The sequence below is a fragment of the Rhizophagus irregularis genome, chromosome 20 (genome assembly GCF_026210795.1).
Source record: "Rhizophagus irregularis chromosome 20, complete sequence".
NCBI lineage: Eukaryota > Fungi > Glomeromycota > Glomeromycetes > Glomerales > Glomeraceae > Rhizophagus > Rhizophagus irregularis.
This window is the reverse complement of record NC_089448.1, coordinates 3586393-3602384: the sequence shown is the minus strand read 5'-3', so window position 1 is coordinate 3602384 and position 15992 is coordinate 3586393. Positions and strand designations below refer to the sequence as shown.

The 15992-nt window shown below is 26.1% G+C and overlaps 2 protein-coding genes across 2 annotated transcripts; both read right to left on the bottom strand.

Annotated features, from left to right (window-relative positions):
- Positions 1 to 2248: 2248 nt before the first annotated feature.
- On the bottom strand, positions 2249 to 2695 carry OCT59_013383 (uncharacterized protein; the record flags this gene model as incomplete). The annotated part of the gene is made up of 2 exons (XM_066140767.1): positions 2249 to 2478; positions 2584 to 2695. The coding sequence occupies 2 exons, from the start codon at positions 2693 to 2695 to the stop codon at positions 2249 to 2251; spliced, it is 342 nt and encodes a 113-aa protein (XP_066001616.1).
- Positions 2696 to 4749: 2054 nt separating this feature from the next.
- Positions 4750 to 5650, bottom strand: OCT59_013382 (uncharacterized protein; the record flags this gene model as incomplete). Its single annotated transcript, XM_066140766.1, has 8 exons — positions 4750 to 4760; positions 4836 to 4904; positions 4976 to 5011; positions 5086 to 5142; positions 5209 to 5268; positions 5338 to 5379; positions 5464 to 5475; positions 5554 to 5650. 8 exons carry the CDS (start codon positions 5648 to 5650, stop codon positions 4750 to 4752), a joined length of 384 nt encoding a protein of 127 aa, XP_066001615.1.
- Positions 5651 to 15992: the final 10342 nt, after the last annotated feature.

Genomic DNA, 15992 nt, shown 5'->3' with positions numbered 1-15992 from the left:
GATAAAAGAATTCATTAAAACTTTTAAAATCACAAAAGAATTCAAGCCAATAAATGACAAAAAAAAATGTAAAAAGCGACTGACTGAAAAAAAAATTTTAACCTAAAAAATAAGAATCATATAAGAACAATAATTACGCGTAATTGTTAGTTGTAACAATGGCAGTTAGTCTCAAAACGCCAAAAGGTCTGACAGTTTTGATGTTTTTGTCTGACAAAAGATTGTCAGACAAAAGATCAGTGCTGACAATGATCAGCTCGATCTGTTGAGCTTGTGCCCATCATGAAGACGTTTGTCACCACAAGCTACAAAATAAACCTTTATTAAAATTTGATAAAAGTTATAACAATTCCCGAGTTTCATAATAAAATAGAATTAAATAATGAAATGAAAAATTCAAGAAAGAAAATAAATTCTAAGATCTATTATTATTCTACTAAATTCCACGTAATGTATTTCAAGGAAAATAAAGAACCAATTAAAATATTAATTTCCTTTAAATAAATTGTGAACCAATTAAAATATTAATTTCCTTTAAAAAATCTCATAAATTATTCGCTGCCCCTTCGTCACGATTATGTAGATCATTTTCCAGGGTAATTACCATCCCCAACCAATAAAAATAATTAACCAATAAAATTGAACAACTAGTTTAACGTCACCGCGGACCCAATCCCTAAATAACAAAATAAAACAACCAATAAAATAAAATAATAAGATATTCCGGACCACAGTAAATTAAAAACATACTGTTACCAAAATTAATTAATCAAAGATTATTGTTGGGGTTGCCCATGAAAATAGTTGAAGATCGAACAAGTCACATGATGTAGTACGCAGAAATCCTATGATTATGGCTGAGTTATTACAATATGAAACATTTCTTATAATATATTTTAGTTTTATTAGTTATTTACATTAATTAACCACTTTTAGTATTGTTATTACTTTTGACTCATAAGTATTCAATTATAAGTATCAGTTTAATTATTATAACCTTAGAAAATTGCTTTATTAGTTTAGCTAGAGAAGTTTCTTGAACTTTACATAGTTGATGAATCATATAGACACATAGAACTTATACGAAATGGTAATGGAAAGGTTTTTGCAGATAATTGCAATGGAAAAAGGACAATTGATTGATTAATCATATTAGTATAATAGGATAATATTGATAAGTTCAAACTGTCATACTATGTGCAAATGTAAACATATATAGAGCAATATTTTCTTTTGAATAAAGATTGTTAACACCTGGGTAATCTAACAGTGAGTTTAGATTGTGTTATCCGAAGTATTGTGTTTTTGTATGATTTGTTTGTTAGTTTTTCTTTGTAGTAAACTTTTTGCGTGTTTTATTTGTTTTACCCTTGTGTTTGTTATTATTTGTTTGATAGATTTCTATCTTTAAGAAACTCTTACATTGTTTACCAATATTATCAAAACACTTATCATTTTATTACTTGGCCTTTCTGTCACGACTGTTTAATTTAACATCTTTGACGTTAGTTATCACTCCAGACCAAATCGGAGATAACACATAGTTGCTTACATTTTTGTTCTTTCCAGCCATCAAAGTCATCTTGCATCTTTTTGCCCTGTCTATCGCATTTTGAAATGTTCCATCATGTGTTGATTGTACCATTATATACAGATCTCGAGTAAGTCCTGAGATGAATTTTCGAGTTCTTTGTGCTTCGTTATATCCTTCCACTCTAGTGAATAACTTTTGTAGGACAGTAACATATTGCTCAACTGTTTCATTAGGTCCTTGTACTCTTTGCTCCAATTCAATAGTCCATGCTTCAATCATTGCTGCTGTTCTAAATCTTCTCAAAAATCTATCTTCAAAGTTGTTAGCATTTCCATTGAGACCTGCAACCCAAGTAGTAATAAATCCTGGATTATCCTGTCTTAATGATTGATACCATTCAGCTGCAGTAGATCTTAAATAAGCTGGTACTACTTGTAATTTTCGAACATTATTCCAACCATTGGCTTCAGCAGCTGCATTATAATCTCTTAACCAAGCAACAGGATCTTGCTGATTTTCTCCACTAAAAGTTTGTAAGAACGCTCCCCAACTTTGCTGCTGATTCTGCTGATTTTGTTGATTTAAAAATTGCTGGATGAATTGGACCATCTGCAACATATTATTTCCTTCCAAAAAGTTACCATTATTGATATTATTATTCTGATTTCCACCATTATTTTGTGGAACTGGATCTTGAAATTGTTGCTGAAACAATCAATCATTTTGATTCTGTGGAACTTGTTGATTCTGAAATAATGTTAAATCTTGTTCTTGTTGCTGAAACAATTGATTATTCTGATTCTGTAGAATTTGTTGATCTTGAAACAATGGTAAGTCCTGTTCTTGTTGGATTCTTTGTTCTCCTTCCATTGGATTAGATAAAGCTGATAGAGGTCGCAAAAGGGGTATATTTTGAGGTATCTGTTGGTCAAATATTGGTTGATCTTGTGGTAAAATAGGTTGATTTAATTCTTACTCTGTTGGAAAGTTGTTTAATCCGTCTAAGTTTAGAAGGTCCAATCTTTCTTCTTCTTCAGATGATAGATCACTGTTTTCTCCTTCAGATTCAGGAACTACTAAAGTATCTGTATTATTTTTCCAAAGTTCAACAAGTGGTCGAGGTGACTGCTGCGGAATTTCTGAAAATTCTTGATTGCTCATATAACTATTGATAAAAATTTTCTAAACTTAACAAATTATAGAAGGGTCTGGCCTTATATTACACTTAAATTAAATATAATACTGCGCCCCAAAATTAATGATTTCAAGGCAATTTCGGCTATCTTTTCAGCGCTGGGTGGCATTTTGTCCAAAACTAAAAATTTTTAGTTTTAGTTAATGAATCTTTTTTATTAGAAATTTTTTATAAAATAAAATTTATTGATAGAGAATTTCATTTTTAATATGGGTAAAGCTTTTTATTGAATTTCTTTGGAAATTTTTTTTTAATAGAAAGATTTTCTACTTTGATGAGAATTTCTGTTAGAGAATTTTTTTTATTGATAGAATGATAGGGGAATTTCTTGGGAGTTTTTTTTTTTTGATAAATAATTTCGTTGAAGGATTTTTTTTTGATAGACTTGGAGAATTTTTAATAAGATTTTTTTTGACAAATAATGAATATTGTTGGAAAAATTTTTTCAAAAGGAGAGAATTTTTTTGATAGAGAATTTCGTTGAAGAATTTTAGATTGATGAGTTGAAACGAATTTTTGAACAAGCAGGTGATAAAATAGAAAGAGTTAAGAGTTACTGTGGCGAATGAAGTGTGTAAGGATTTAAGTGTTAACGTGTCGGATACGAGTCCAGGAGCGTTGAAGAAGATGCGAGAAAATTATAAACTAATCGGTGAAGAAATCATCTGTATGGCAAAGAACATGAAGTCATCAACGCAAGGACGAAGAGAAGATTCTGATAGCGAATAAACAAATTTGTCCTAATAAATTAAACAAATTTAAGATAAAGTCTTTGGATTTGCGTTTGGATTTGGTTGAAGATAACACGAGGACGAAGATGTAATTTCGTCCGATATTTGGATACATTTTCGTCAAGAGCGTAGATTAATGGAATTTTTCTTAATGTTTTAATTTTTTTTTATTATTTTTATTTTGGTTTTCTTTTTAATTTACAGCAATATATCAGAAAGTTTAATTTTTTAGTGTAGTCAATTCTTAACGCTTTATTTTAGAGAAAATGTTAGAAAATACAGAAATCATAGGATAATATAAAAAAAAGATTTTTACTTCAAATCACCGGGGTTAATCATCACCGTTGGCCGAATTATCAATTTTTACCGGCACTACATTTTTTTAATGCTGGTCGATCGTCGTAATTTCAGTCACCGGTGACCGGTGATAGGTTGAAAGGAAATGATGGATCGATTGAGAATCGGTAAATGGTTAGTTTGAAGTCACGTGATTTCACGTTAAAAATTTTTCAAATTTAACGTTAGTTAGTTTTAGTGGATGTGTTATACATATAGTTCAATAGATATAACTTTGTCTCAGGATAGTTATCCCAATTTTTATTTCGTTATTATAATGTAAACTAGTCACAAATTTTAGATTAGTATTGACTAACAAAATGTTTTTAGCCGGTGTAAATTTTTTAGTATACGTGAGTATTTCGGTATTTAAAAGTTTTGAAAAAATTTTTATCATTTGCATCAGTAATTCCGATTGAATATTAGGATTATTGTGATTTTCATAAAAAAATGTTTCGTTACTTGTTATGTGAATTGTTTTGCATACCTTAAATTCATAATTTTATTTTGTTTATCAATTTATTTGATCCTAACTATCTTATAAGTTTCTTAATAATTTTAACGTAAAATTAAATAACAAGAGGTTATTGTAAAAAATTTGACAATCTAACCTATTTTTATAAATAGAACGTGTATACAAATATTTTATTGTCATACTTTCATGATTATTCTTTCAACTTGTTTTAATAAATTCATGTATAACGAATGAAATAATCTGTCAAAATTTACGTTAAGACTTAAATTACTTAATTTTCGCCTAAATCAGTCAATATACGGTATTTATACATGTAATAATTTGAATAAATTTATTAGAATAATTTAAATTACAAACTAATACTAATTTTGTCTATTCTAGTCTTAGTGTTTAAATAATCCATGATAAATAAGTAAATAAGTGATAATAATTTAAAATATAAAAAAAATATTGTTAATTTGATTTATCTAAAGATAATTTAAATTCCATCTGAAGATAAAAAGATAACAAATTATAGATTAATTATTTGCTTTATAAATAAATTACTTTATTTTAAGAGCTTACCATCAGGAATTTCCAGTTCATCTTGTTCTTTTGAATGAAGGTTTGGATTATTATATACATCGTCATCATCTGTAAGAGATAAGTAAATAGAATTAAAACAGTATTAAAATTGTTCATTATTACGTAAAATTTTCACCTACCATCGACATATTTTTGAGTTTTTTCTTTTTCATCATCTAAATTTTAAATAAAAGTTGCGTTTAATAAATGAAATTGATATAGTAACTTTATTTGTTAGTAATTTACTTACTATTTGAATTTATTTGCAACTTTTTAAATTCTTCGGGTAATTTTTCACTAGTATCACCTAAAATTAAGATATAGAATTAATCTATAAATCAATCTCGATTTGTCAATAATTAAAATATATTACCTGTAATTACTTCTGATGATTTGTTACTATTCTGCTCATTTGATTTATTAAAGTCGTTAACTAAAATAAAAATTAATTATTAACATTAATATATTATAATTCAACGCTATAATGTTATTAAATACTTACTATTGTTAGGAATGTTAAAATCATACAATTTACTATGAAACGCTATTAGCAGTAAAATAAAGTGTTTAAAACTAAATTATTATAGTAACTAAAAAATGGTAGAAATTATTATTTGTACGGTTATACCTTCTTGTTCTTCTATTATAATAAAAAAGATAACATTAATAATGTATTTTAAATAAATATATTCATTAATAAAATATTATACACTTATACCTTCTGTTGCATTTCTTGGTTCAGGTAAATTTCCAAAGTTGTGAATTTTACTTGTAAATAATCTGCTGCTCATATAATTTTCTTCTACTTTATTCATTTCTAAATTATCCATTTCTGATTTGAATAATTCATCTGACATATTTTGATAATCTAAATTAATTCTTCTCATTCTTTTCCTATATGCATAAATATCAGGTCTTTTTAATGGATCAGCATCCCAACATTCTTTCATTAAATTTTTATATTCTAATGGAGTTCCTGGCACAATTTTTGGTCTTATACCGTTAATAATATTCATTACAATATCATTTTCATGTTCATAATTTTTAAATGGTGGTTGTCCAGATGAAATTTCCCACATAAGAATTGCAACACTATAAATATCAGATGCAAAAGTATATGCTTTTCCAACAATAACTTCGGGTGCTATGTAAGGAAGATTTCCATATATACTTTCTGATGGTTTATCAGCAGGTCCACAAAATCCAAGATCACTAATACGCCAAAAATTATTAAGTTGAGAATATAATATATTTCCAGAATGCAAATCTCTATGAATTGCTTCCTCTTTATGAATAAAATAAAGTGCAGCAGTTATTTCATTAATAATCATAATTCTATCTTTCCATGTAAGTTGTTTATGATTTTGTTGTAAATATTCTCTCAAATCGATATTCATTTCAAATATTACAAGCATATAATTTCCATTTGATGGATTTTGTGTTAAACCATAACATTGAAGAACTCTCGGCCATTTATTACTTATAGTTAAATGTGATTTAGCCTAAAAGATAATAATTTGTAAAATACTAGTAGTGTTAATACAAAAAATTACAACAGTTTTATAAAATATAGAATACAATAATACAAACCTCTTCAAACCAACTTTGATTTGCACTTTCAACATTTTCTAATTTTTTAACTATTACTTTATGTTTTCCGAATCTTTTTAATTGTTTTTTTTCAGAATCCCATTCTTCATACCTTCCGTTAATCCAAACTGCTGTATAAATTTCAGAAAATCCACCTTTTGTTAAATAATTAATATTTTCTAAATTACTATATGGGATCCATTCAACTATTTGACTCGGTATGAGTGATTCCATTTGACATTTCTGTATTAAATTATCAATATCATCATTTCCAGATGTCCAATTTGAAAAATCTTCTTTTAAATAATTTTGGACACAATATTCACAATATAATGTGGCTAAACATTCTTGGTTACAATTTTCACAAATTCTTTTTGTACCATCATTATACATAACTCTATCTCGATCATAATTTACAGTTAATAATCTTATTGCATAAGTTTTTTCATCATTTGTAAGAATTTTATCAGTAAGGACTGTTTGTTTCTTAAATTCAAATTGTTTGTGTATATCATTGTAAATACTAGTATCTGTTAATGTTTCTGCTCCATTATTTGCTGCATAAATTAATTCATATCGAAGGGTGGACATAATGAATGAATTATTTTAAGTTCGGTTCACTCGAATTCCGTGATAAATTAGTAAAATGCAAATTGATGATCAAAACTTCATGTTGTGCCCACATAAACTTGAGGCGTAATATTTTACGCCTCATACCCAAAAAAAGAAAATCATTTACTATTCCCAATTTTATTTAGTATGATAATTTAAAATTAATAATTTATTTTTTTTTTTTTCAGCGAATACAACGAATACAATGAATACAATTTGTGTTTAACAAATTTGATTGTCAAACTTATTGAATATTAAATAATTTGTAATTATTTTTTAAATCTCACTTAAAAAATCAATATAAACATGATTGATGAAAAGCCAATTTTCTTTAGTCATTTTCAGTTGAATTTATTTTAAATAAACAACGTGGTGAATAATTCAAATGAAAGGTTATAAGAAACATTCAATTTATTATTTTTATGTTTATAAATGAAAGAAATCATTACGTCATAATGTACTTGGTTTCATGTTACACAATTCAAATTATTTATATGGAGACTATTTTAAACGTCAGAGACTTACTATTTAAATAACTGTCAAATATTTATATAACGATTTACTGTAGATTCCATTTAAGATATTTATTTTTTTAATGGTTCAAGCTATAATCTTTTTATTTAATAAAATTCATTTTTAAAAATCTTTTTTTTAATGAGAAATTTTTTTTATAAAGTCTATGGAAATTTTTTAATAAAATCCATTTGAATTTTTGATATAGATTTTTGTTTGAGAAAATTAATGAGAGAAATTTTTTAAGAAATTTCTGCATCAAGTAATTGATGCATTCAAAAAAATTTACAAAATTAATTTATTATTGAAAAAGGTGTTTAATTGAAAAATCTTAAAATATTAATAATTTTTGATAAAACAGAAATTGGCGGAATATGTATAGTTCATGAATTGTAAAAATGGAGTTGGGAAATTTTCATAGGGGACTGATGTCCAAAAATTTTAAGACTGAACAAATGGTGGAAGAGTTTAAAAAAGTATGTAGAATTTACATTTTTTAACGCATTTCGACATCACAAACTGTTTATTCACTCTTTTATGAACACGTAAATATAAATTTTTCACGTTAGCTTATAGTAGTTTGAAATCTTTCTTTCCAAAAAGTTATTTTGGCTCGTATATGTTGCCAAAAATGTAAAGTGTAAACCCAAAAAAGGGCCAAGTAACTAAGAGAGATTTAGGACTACAAAATAAGATGACTAATAGCTATATTTTGAGGATTTTTTGCTCTGTTTTTTTCGGTCTTTTGGAATTTTCGCCATGTTTTTTTTCGATCGGCGCAGCAAGAATTCAGCACGCAGTCAAATTGTCAGGCGTTCATCCTCAATACCTCCCGGTCATTGATAATCATAGCTGGCGGATCGCTGGAGATCTTGTTTACATTTCTCAAAGACTGATATTTGTGATACATAATTCGGCAAAAAATTTTCCATTTTCTGCTAGAATCTGATGGCAAATGACCGCAGCAATTATCACGTGAAAGATTTAGATATTAACACTTTTGGATTTTAGCTACAGCGGATCATTATTTTTATGGTAGTCTGGATTTAATTTTCAAGGGAGTTAGGTTAACGTCCTTGAAAAAGGAGATTTTTACATGATTTCATGTAAAAATTGTTCAAAAGAAAAATATAAAGTCTTTTTTAGTTTAATTAGAGGATTGTGATGATGAAAATTGAAACCAAACATACGACCTGTGGAGAATTTGGATCCAGTAAAGAGGTATTAGATGCGTGGACGAGAGACGGAGAGAGGAATCTTAGCCCATTTTCAATTACGTTTTCATAGAGGATTTAGATTTCAGAAATTTTTCTACTCAATTTTTTTTTTTGATTATTGGATTCTTGTATGATGTTTGGAACTACTGTCTGGTTAGAAGATACGTGATGTAACTCGACAAATGAAGATAACCATCTACCATAAAATTTACTTTTTTGGAGAATAAGTAGAATAAATAAAAATTTTTAGGAAACAAATTATTAAATAATTTAATATTATTCGAATATTTATTAGTTGACGTAGTAAAAAATAATATAAATGTAAATACCCATCCAAAATTTGGCTCAAAATAACTAATTTTGCGATCCACTTCAATATTTGTAAAATTCTTTATAAAATAAGTGTAAATTGTTATCACTCACATATTCCTTTATTAAAATATAATTTTATATTACAAAATCTTGAGTAATATATAATATTTAACAAATTGTATTTTTGTTTTTGATTTTTAAAATAACTAACAATATAGTAAAAATTTTATATATACTCACTGAATATAGTTAAATTATTTGCCAATGAAGCAAACAGATATTTTTTATCGTTGATATTTGAAGTTTCATACCGTGGAAGTCAATGTTGCTAAAGTTTCAGATGATTCGAAATTTCAGATTAATCAGATTTTTTCCATCAAGTAAGTACAAACCTTTTTACGTCATTTTTGTACTATCAATATATTATATTATTTCCCAAATTTAGACTTTTTTAATTAAATTAATTTCAACACTGAATTACATACAAGTTGATTTGTAGTATTATCATAGCTTTGAAAATTAATACATGGTTAAAAAAGGCAAACTATACTTGGTGTAAATTATACGTGTAACGAGTAACTATCGCACGAGTCAATTTCGCCACTTATAAATATTCCGTTGTATTTAAAAGTTGTTTTCAAATTGGAAAAATTCGATTTTTAACCATAAATTTATTTGATAATATGTTTCATTAACAGAATTAATGAAAATTAACGTTAATATATTCGCAATGTTTCATTATATCATTTTCCAATGGTTTAGATTTTATAACGATATTTTGCAATTTCTGATTTGTATGTATCTCGATTTACCACATATGGATATATGTTACATCTTCTTTCAATTTTAAATAAATGCAATCATTATTGATAATTCATTATACATACTATATATTATATATCGATATCCCATTCCGTTTTTTTCATCTTTAATAATATTTTTTTTCTTTACATATTAAGTTAAGAATATTAAAAGTAGGTTGTTTTTTTACATAAAGACATAAAGATATAATAGTTCAAAATCTTATATAACTTTTCATTTGAGAAATTTTATAAACATTATTAGACAGAAGAATATCTCAATATAAAACCAATAATTTTAACAATTTTTTTTTTTTACTATTTACAATATATATATAATTCTTATAATATTACTCTTTCAAAATATTTACATCACTAAAAGATTTGTTGATTGATTTAAATATGATCCAACCCGAACTTAAAAATCTGGGCCAGGTCATAATAAGTTTTTGACTTCCATTTGAGTTGGTTAACTTTACAATATTTAAAGATTAACATAAAATACAATTGTAATTTTTTACTTTGTTGCAATTTTATAACATATTACATACAATTCATTCTATTTATTTTTCATATAATTTTATAAATAATAATACTTTATTTAATCATAAAAAATACATTCCAATAAAATATCATATCTGTAATAATGTTAAAGAAAATAAATAATAAATAATAAAGAAATTTATACCCTTCCTTCCTTTTATTCAGCTGCTTTTATCTATAAGTGAAAAATAAATTATTAAATAATATTATTAATAAAATAAATCATATAAACTGAAATAAGTACCTAGGTCTAGTTTAGTAAAATCTATTGCTTCTATTGATTCTATAATATAAAAAAAAAATAATTATATACGTCAAATAAAATATTTAAAGAATGCTTTTGTAAAGTAAATTAGGAAATTAATTACCTGAATATTCTCCAAATGAATTATCATCATCCTTGTTATCAATAGCATTTTTTGGTTCTGGAAGATTTTTAAAATCTAAAAGTCTACTCGTGTAAACCGCTTGAGGATTTGTAGTATATGAAAGAGTAGGTCCAGTATATAATGATGATGATGATGTTAACTTTTCATTAATTTTTTCTGCTTCTTTAATTTGCTTATAGATTTCACGATCACTCTGATATTTACTATAATAATATAAATCCAATAATAACTTTTGTAATTCATTTGCTTTAGGTCGTTTTAAAGGATCAGCATCCCAACATTGTTTAATTATGTTTAAAATTAATTGGGGAATTTTGTAATTTGATTTTGGCCTAAGTCCTTGACAAATGCTAATAGCTAAGAATTTATCATGAGTAATATCATGATAAGGAGGAAGCCCTGTACAGACTTCATATGCAATAATTCCAAAACCATAAATATCGCTTTCTTGAGTGTATCCTTTTCCTCTTAAAACTTCTGGTGCTACATAGGGTAATACTCCATATAGTTCTTTACATTCATTTTGAGATGATTTTACATTTGCTGGTCGACATAATCCTAAATCAGTAATAAAAATAAAATCGCTATCTTTTAATATATTACCACAATGAAAATCACGATGAATTAACCCTTTTTGATGAATATAATCGAGGCCTTGTGCAATTCTTTGTAAAATATACAACTTTTCATCCCATTTTGTTGAATTAAAACTATTATTTAAATGTTGTCTTAAACTACCATTTTGTACATATCCCATTACTATCATAAAATTTCTAGATTCTGGATCTTTAGTAATGCCACAACACCATGTTATACTATCACCTATATATTCTGACAAAATCATATGTGTTTCAATCTAAAAAAGAATCCATAATAATAATAATTAATAGATAGTTTAACATTTATAATAGGACAATATCTTGAAATTATATACAAAATAAGTAACTTACTTCTCTTAAAAAATCGGATGTAATATCTTGAGAATTATGTAAACATTTTAAAACAACTGGAAAATTCTCATATGTCTCACAATAAATTTTACTTCTTGTCCATTTATTATTCTCAAAATCCCAACTTCTTATATATCCATCTTTCCAAATTGCTTTATAAATAGTTCCAAATCCTCCTTTTGTCAAGTATTCAATATTTTCAAATCTATCATATTCAATCCATTCTAAAATTTCCCTATGATTTTTAGCTTTAAGTTGTGTTTTTTGAATAAACCCATCAACTTCATGATTTCCACTAGTCCAATTTTTGAAATTTTGTTGAAAATGCTTAGTATTACATGATTTACACCAATATTTATTAGTATTAAGCTGCTTACATTCCTTGCATAAACCATTTTTTTTATAACGTTTTTTTAATTCTTCATTTAATATTAACTTATCAATTAACAAACTTTGTTCTTCAGTTAGGTCCCTACGGTCAAAATATTTTATTTGCTCAAATACATCATCAGTGATCATAAATTCTTCCATATTGGATTAATAAATGTGACTTCAATTTTATGTTTAAACAGAATAGAAATTTTTTTTTTTTTTTAAAAAAAAAAGGCATTAAAAAGTATTACAGTTGCACAGCAGCGATTGACAAATTTTATAAAGTGTTCAAGAAGTCAGCTGATGATCACAGAAATCACGGATCATTTAAGTAAGAAATTTCCTTTTTTATAAATCCCTGACTATAAAGCTTTGTCATCCAACACCAAAATATTATTCGTTAGTAAAATTATACTACAGTATAAAGGTACTTTATTGAAACTTTGAAAAATATAGTACAGTCAATCAATATCGTTATAAGTAACAACATGTATCGAAAATTATGATAATTAAAATCGCGTTAAAATTGTTAGATTAAAAAAATGTATTATCCAATTAGTTTAGTTTGTTTTAAATTCTATACAAAACTAAAAGAAATATTTTATAATTATTATTATATAAAGGAAATTCGTATTAACAAATGGAGTTCAGTTATAATATAATTCATCATTAAAGTAGTTAATAATTATAAAAAAAAATATTTCAATCTGCCTGTAAATAAAAAAATAATTATTATTATTATGACAAAACAATAAATTATTAAAATTTCCATCTATTTAACATCATTTTCTTAATAACATGAAATTTTTATTTTAAAACAATTTTGGTATTTTAATGACATACTAAATATTTTCTTAAAATTCAAAAATATAATAATTTAATAGCGTTAAAAAGTAGTTACGCTCAAAGATTACTGTAAAATATGACAGTAAGCTTTAACAACTAGATTTAAAGTTCTGAAAAAATAAAATTTTAAATATTAATTGAAGGATAAACTGATTAGTAATCAATTATTGCTAAAAAAAAAAGATAAAAATTCTGTGTCATATGCAGATCCCTGACCGAACCTAAAGAAAAAAAAATGAAAAAAATGAATAATTATTTATCAAGCTCACTGCTCTAGTTATATTTGCGCTATATTATCATGACATAAAAAAATATATATGTCTTACATAAACATTTTCTTTATACTAGTAACTAGTAAGACAGTAGTAGTATTACGTTTTGGAAAACAAATAATATATAATTTTCTAACAAGCTAAATGATAAAGCAAGAGTAACTAGCAAATTATCGATTTTTGATATGATAAAAAAAAAGGTGCATAATAAATTATAAAAATTATTATGTATTATAAACTCATTTATTACAATTGATCCTAAATTTTAGGTAAATTATACTATAAACTAAAAGTTAGTTATGGATAAAGCTTCTACCGTAATTATTTTAATGATGTTTTGAATTTCATTCATATAAATGATATTAACTTTTATATTTTTATACTTCGATTATACTGTAAGTGTAACAAAACATATAATCTGATTACATCGAATAGAAGCTATATTCTAACCAATTACTGCTGTGATCACAATAATTCCTTTCTTGTTGACATTAGGCCAGTTCATAATTGTTTGATCGGCTTTTTTGGTCAGGTTGCACTAATCTCATGATCAAAGCTCAATTTTGGTTTGATTGATAAACATTAGGAAACCAACAAGAAGTCATTTTCATGGAGGAGCTTGACATACTTTTGAAAGATCTTTTAAGTGGAAGTTATTGTAAAAAAAAAAAAAATGACTTCAATTTATAAATATGCAAATTGTTGATCTCTCTTTTACAATCAAGCTTCGTTAAAATAAATAAATTTTTTAAAACTATCTTTTTCTTAAATAAAAGAATAAACAAATGTTGTTTTTTATTTATAATGAGTAAATTAAGTATAGAGAAATGGCAAATTTTGGTTTATTATAAGTTAAAATAATAAAATAGTAAAAATTTAGGGAAATTGATAATTATGATAAACATCGTCTGGGCGATTGCCCCTGACAACCACCCTAGCGTCGCCTCCAAAAAATGGTAGCCGGTTCTAATTTGCCGGGTTACATATATTATTGATAGGTGATAAATAATACGTGACATTTAGTACTTTACGTATAAAAAATTTTAAGTCCTCAGAATAATTATAAAATTAAAGAAACGTTAGGGTGTGACATTATGTGACGAATTCCTAACCCTAATCCCCTTACCCTAATCCCAACCCTAATCCTAACCCTAACACTAAAGAACCGGCAAAATAATCCGGCTACCATTTTTTGGAGGCGACGCTATGGTCGTCGTCCCTGACAAACATGTCACATGATGTACGATATATAGAGTAAATTTATTAATCGGATTTTTTTAACTTAGCTAATTTTTGATCGGCTAAACTTAAAATTTTACTGCAAAAGATATTTTTTTAAAAATTTTTTTTGCAAACATATTTATTCAAAATAATCTTATTTAATGAAATTTTATTTGCAAATATTAAAATTTAAGTCACACATTTATGATTTAAAAAAAATCACCATATTTATTTTTATTGAAGTGTACAAATAAAAGAAACAATAACAATAAATAAAAAAGATAAGTAAATTACATTGATAAGGAGAAAGATGCTAATAAAAAAAACACAAAAAACAATGGAGTAATGGAAAGTAATAAAAGATGAAAGGGAGTAAAAAGAGTAGTGAGAAGTGATAGGAAACAAAAAGGAGAAATAGGACATGATGGTAGATAAAGAGGAGTGATGGTAGATGAAAAGGAGTGATGAGAAGATGATGAGGAGTGATGAGAAGTGATGGGAAGATGAAGAGGAGTGATGGGATACAAAAAGGAGTGATGGGAGACGAAATGGAGTGATGGAAGACGAAAAGAAGTGATGGGAAGACAAAAAGGAGTAACAGGAGACGAAAAAGAGTGATGAGAAGATGAAGAGGAATGATGGGAGACGAAAAGGAATGACTAATCATTATATTCTAGAAATTCCAGGCTTCAAAATTATCATCATACCTATCGCCACTAATTAATACTTTGTTATACATAGATATAATGTAGCATGAAGTTATTTTTTATTTATTATTTTTTTTTGTTGTATCACTAAAAGTAGAAAAACATGGGTATAAGAACTGCCGTATCATTATTAATATTGTTTAAATAAATATTAGATTATCAATTTTATAAACGTTTTCTTCGTAATGAAAGGTCCATTTTATAACTTTTCATAATATTTCGTTCATACTAAGGATAATTGCAGGTGTATTGCCGTAAAGAATAACGTATTATAGTATGATTCTTGGAGCTTTAGAAAGTCTATAATTATTATTACATCTCTATTTCATTTTATAGTTATTGATATTTAAGGTAACCGAGTTAAATGATTCGTTTAACTACTGATGAGCGTTTACCGTTATGGTATCAATGTAAACGTTTGTTTATTTATTATCTAATACGATTGAAATTTAATTGGCAAAAAGTTTATACTCCATTAACCAATAAGGTCAGATTCACAAATTTATTTTCCAAGAGTATTCTTAAATTCGTAAATATTAATTTTTAATATTTAGATCATAAAAAGGCCGCGATCTTTTGATCTTTAATCTCTGCATACTCAACTTCCTATTTCTCATCACGTTTTGCCTTTCGAAATAACTTTACCAAATCTTTTCCATAGTATTCCTCCATAACAGGAATCACGAGATTGCAGCTTTGCATTTCTAGAAAGGATGTTTCTACTTTCTACTTTACTTTTTATTATTAAATGTGGTTTACTATTTCTCTTGTCCTTTACTTTATCCATAGCTAAATAAAAGTCAACATTTCTTC